Source organism: Anopheles darlingi, chromosome 2 (assembly GCF_943734745.1).
Source record: "Anopheles darlingi chromosome 2, idAnoDarlMG_H_01, whole genome shotgun sequence".
NCBI classification, from domain to species: Eukaryota; Metazoa; Arthropoda; class Insecta; order Diptera; family Culicidae; genus Anopheles; species Anopheles darlingi.
Genome location: NC_064874.1, coordinates 80,173,557 through 80,178,556, shown reverse-complemented (window position 1 = coordinate 80,178,556; position 5,000 = coordinate 80,173,557). Strand labels below are relative to the sequence as shown.

Below are 5,000 nucleotides of genomic sequence, written 5' to 3'. Positions count from 1 at the left end.
GCAACTGCTGCAACTGGTGCTGCTGCTGGAGACAACGTTCACCATGATCAGCATGAAGCTGATGCTGCTGATGGTGATGTGCCGGACAACGAACCACCCCCGGAATACAGCGAAATCAACAACGAACCAACGGCCACGGCCACCACCATCACCACCACGACCTTCGGAACTTTCGTCGGACCATCTCATCAGTACCATAATCATCCTCACCACAACCACCATCTTCATCATCACCATCAACAGCAGCAACAGTCACAGCAGCAGCAGCAGCAGCAGCAGTACCATCTTCATCATCAGCAGCAGCAGCAGCAGCAGGTCAAGCTGCGAGCTACAGTCCGGCGACCAACGACACCACCGCTCGAGAGCCTGCTGTTTGGCTCGCAGGATGGTCCCGGGTACGTCGAGTTGGAGAATTACTGTAATCGTTTGAAGGAAAACTTGCAATACTGAGCACCGTTAACAGCGAAGCGAGCGTGCGCCAACCTTATTGTTACTAGGATTACAATTCGATAGCCCGTAAGTTCCATTGGCTCCAGATCGCTAAGCTTAGTGGAAAAAATTGGAACCGAACTATTATTATCTTCGATACGATCGAGAACGAGTTTCATAGTTTAATCAAAGCGAAATAGAGCAAGATAGGTCACATAGAACCGATTGTGTCGCAGACGGATGCACGATTTGATGGCCACGACGATGTTGTGTATAGAATATCCCGTTAATTTTGTTATCTAGTGTGGAGTGGCCTTTGCAAGGGAATGCGGTGCCACCGCAAGAGCAGAAGCACAACTAACCTATAGATAACGCTAAGTAAGATTTCATTCCAAAAGCGGAAGGGATGCTTCCTTGGGCTAATACTCACCGACAGAGACACACACATACACTCATACATAACATATCACACATGTTCTGGCTCGGAGGCCAGAAGGCGTTTAGCATATGATAATGTCCACTATCTGTTAGTAGCAACACGAAAAAAAATAACGAACATACTACTGAGCAACCGACAGCATACAGCGAGCATAATCAATCCAAAAAGTTAGAAAAAAAAACACGGTAAAAAGGGAAACAACAAATACTGCGCAAAATAATGCACAACGCAGCAGCGAATTCGGAGTAAAGCGGGCTTCCGGTCCGGAGCGGTGGTCTCGCGGTGGTGCGGGTCCACCGGGATGGTGATCGGACGGAAGGAAACACGAAAGGAGGCGCACGGAGATGTAACGGAACTCTGTAAATAGCCATCTCTAGTCGCCCCTTTCACTGTTCACTTTTGTGCTTTTGTTTGAGCGAATGTTTTTCTACTTTCATTTCATTTCCCCCTTCGGCTTGATGCCTTTGCCCTTTGCCCTTGAGGTACGCGACGCATTTAATCGAACATCCTTTTGTTTATGCGATTGAAATAACTCGACGGGTGGTGGAAATGGGGGGGGATGAGGCCAGGAAAGGAACTAAGTGACTTCAAGGCAGATCCTTTACCATTACTTGAACCATCGTTGGGATATTTTAATCAATATTCTCCCCTTATAATTAGCCGCAACTACTATACTCCTTGAATGCTTAACTCGCATTCGCTATACACGTACAAAGGACAACTAAATCTAGGATCAAATGTTTCATCCTTTACAGCTTTGGCACTACAACCGGAAGGACCCCCAGGCTAGGTACTGGGTAGGACTTGCTAGATTCCAGTTTGAATTCAAACGGGAAACCTAAATCAAACAGCGAAAAGCAAAACGAAACCGAACGAAAGTTTAACGATTCCAACAGTTAACACGGCGTCGCCAAGGCATTAGCATAGGTTTAGTAGCGATAGGATTTAGCATTAATGGACGAAGCGAACAACAAACCACGGTAACATCAAATCAAAGTTCTAAAACCTGTAACGAAACATTTGGCGGAAGGAAGCGACAACGCGTAGACTGTTTTTTTGCGTGATAGGAATCGAATGATATGGCCTAGGTGTCCAAAAAACCCCGCCCATGTACATACACACAGTTAACGAAGGGAAAGCGCAAAGAGTTAAAACGCACCCCGAGCGAGTGGATACGATGTAGCGATAGCGATTGTTGGTGTTGTTTGTTGCATGTTCATGATCAGCAGCAGATGGGCAGCAGTTTATTTGCCTCTGTTGCGTATTCGTTTTGTATAGTTTGTCCATTTGTTTCGTTCCATTCCTGATACGAAGCCAGGCGTGGACTATACTTGGAATTGGTTTTAAGAAAAGAGTCGATGGGAAGTAACTATGGAAACGGTTTCAGCAACCAGGTGATTCTGGTAGTTTAGGTCCAAATCCAATCCATTACACACCAAAAAACGGCAAGAACAAGCAAAATACCAATCGCAGCGAATTGAACATTGGATTTGAAGAGCGAGAGAGCGAGCGAGTTCGATTGAACTCGGGAATGCTAGTTAAAATGGACATATGATAGAACCACAGGGGTGCACGGTATGGATGGATCTATTTTTGTAAGTAAACCCACAAGAAAACCACTGGAAAAATACTCATAACCATTTTGGGAACGCGCACATTCCAAGGAATCCCCCCGCCCGGTGGTTGGTCAACCACCAGCCACTATCGGGAGCGCCCAAACATGGCGATAGCATTAATGTCCGCGATGTGCGTGCGTACTTGGCGCACTAATAAGCTTCAAGACAGCACACATAGCAGCCTTACCTTCCGGTCCACTTTTCCGGTTGGCCAATTTGCAATTAGTTAGGGCCCGATACCATGTATGTGTGTGTGTGTGTGTATGTTTGTGTGCGCGTCAATTGAGGAATTAGATGCACCATACAGTGTGTAGTAGTAGCAGTAGTAGCAGATATACTAGTAGCTCGTAGTTGAGGCTAGGTTTGAGTCGGTTTTTTCCATTTTCACCGCACCGGGCGCCAAGTTGGGTCAACGTGCGTGACACGCTTGGCCGCGCGGTCGTGGGCAAGAAACACAGTTGAAAAGTTAACAGAAAACGGGGGAGGTCGAGGCGAGAGAGAGAGCGAAAGAGAGAGAGGGAATGGCGGTGGTGGATGGTAGCGATTAAGGTGTGTAGTTCGTAAGGTGGGTCAATCCGCATCATCACACTCTAATCGATCTTCTCTCGCGCCGCCTCACGGAGAGATCTTTATTATCTGTAATCTGTAATCCCCCTCCTCTCCGCCCCCGTCTCCCTTAAAAACCCACGGCGTGTCGTGGCACCCTGCCGGGGGGTGCAGTATAAGTGCAATGTTTCTGGGTCTCTGGGTCTCTGGAGTAGTAACGTAAGGTCAAGCATAAGGCATAACGCAAAACAACGGGGAACAGTCGTGCGCACCGGAGCATCGTGCGCAGCATTAATCTAGATAACTATTTATGTACGCTGATAAGAGGAGCACAGCCTCCCACTACCCATCCCCTCCCTTATTAACGAATTGTTGCAAGCAAGCAAGCAAACCCCGATTAACACGCATTAAACACAAGCTGTATATAAACGATAAATAAACAATTTAAAAGAGAATTCCAAATAAAAAAATGGCTAAAGGTGGACAACCATTCACAATACTCCATGGCCTACTTACCCCGGTATCTGGATGCAGCGTTCCACGCGGTATCGCATCTCCTGCGTAAACTCGGCCCACAGCTGCGCCAGGGCACGCTTTCCACCGAAGTAGGCATTGCACAGTGCGAGCAACGTCGCTAGTCGGTGCACCAGTGAGTCCGGATCGGCGGATTTGATTTTCAGTGGATCGAACTCGGCCGCTCGTCCACTAATGGTCGGGTACGGCCAACGGGGCACCGGTTTTTCCGCGTCCGGGAACAGATAGTACAGCATATCCTTCAGTTGCTCGTCCGTCAGTGGTCCTTCGAGCTTTGCGGGCTTCTTACTGCCACCACTTCCACCCCCGATCGTCGGTAGCACCGAGCTGAGACTCGGTATCTTGGATTCCGTCAGCAGATCGAGCGGATTGTGCGTACCGGGAAGGTTCTGCTTGGCACCGAATGCCAGTTCGCTGAAATACTCCGTCAGTGCACGGCGCGAGTCGACGATCTGCAGATACTCGCCCAGACACTCGGCCAGATAGCAGACCGGAGTGTCTTCGAGCTGCACCCGCAGGCTCCACAAGGGAGCAGTCATGGGATCGAAATCGGAGTAGGTCTGCGAATCGACGACCACATTATCGGCCACCTGTGGCCAGGTGCAGTGTACGATCAGTTTGGCCAGCGGATCGATCGCGACACCGAAGGGTAGCGATACGGAGGCCATTTCGATTCCAGTTCTTTCAGCGAACGGGATCACCCTCTCGCTCACGTATGCGCTCGTTCCGAAATGGGCCAACGAGTAGGTGAACCGTACCGAGACGGCCACCGGATCGACGTACGCGATGCCAATCTTTCCCTTAAACACCTCCAGCAATCCCGACAGATACTTGCAGGTTGGAGGCGTCAGATGGAGGTGCACAATATCGAAGGACAGCCGAACCGAGCCGGACTCACAGACGCCCAGGAACACGTTCTGTACCTTGTCCATGACCTGCACAAAGACGGGCACATCGCAGCTGCTCTCCGCGACGGCAATATGAACCGAGCTCATCAGGATACGGATTTGGCTTTCGTTCGAGATGGATTTCTTGACCGGTGCGACGACCACGAACTCTCGCAGGCCATACCACTGCGCCAAGGGATGCAGCTCGTCCCCTCCGACGGCCACACAATAATCGTTCTCGATCGACATGAGATCTACGAACGCCTGGCATCCTGGCTGGCTGTCTGGTGGTCCCTCCGGAAGGATAGCCCGATAGTGCGCCACCTCCAGCTCCACGTCCGTGAATTTGATCGTCTCACGCTGGACGTTCCATTCACAGCGAACCAGCTCGTGGTGCTGGAGAGCCCGGAAACCCGCCTGACCAAACGACAATTTCCACTCGTGAAAGATCTCCTCGAGCCGAGCATTAAACAGTTCCCAATCCGAGGCGGTCGTAAAGTCCTGCTGGAAGAACTCCGTGTCGTCTACCTCTTCGTTCAACATCATCAC

At 49.9% G+C, this 5,000-nt stretch overlaps 1 protein-coding gene across 2 annotated transcripts in view; it reads right to left on the bottom strand.

Moving 5' to 3' along the window:
• Positions 1 to 5,000, bottom strand: part of LOC125948358 (rab3 GTPase-activating protein catalytic subunit) — a 112,577-nt gene that overhangs the window by 107,503 nt on the left and 74 nt on the right. For both annotated transcript variants that reach the window (XM_049674324.1, XM_049674325.1), the window contains exon 1: positions 3,547 to 5,000. This exon is cut by the window's right edge and continues 74 nt beyond it. In XM_049674324.1, the coding sequence (XP_049530281.1) occupies positions 3,547 to 4,997 (1,451 nt within the window). In that variant the 5' untranslated portion in view covers positions 4,998 to 5,000. The remainder of the gene's footprint in view (positions 1 to 3,546) is intronic.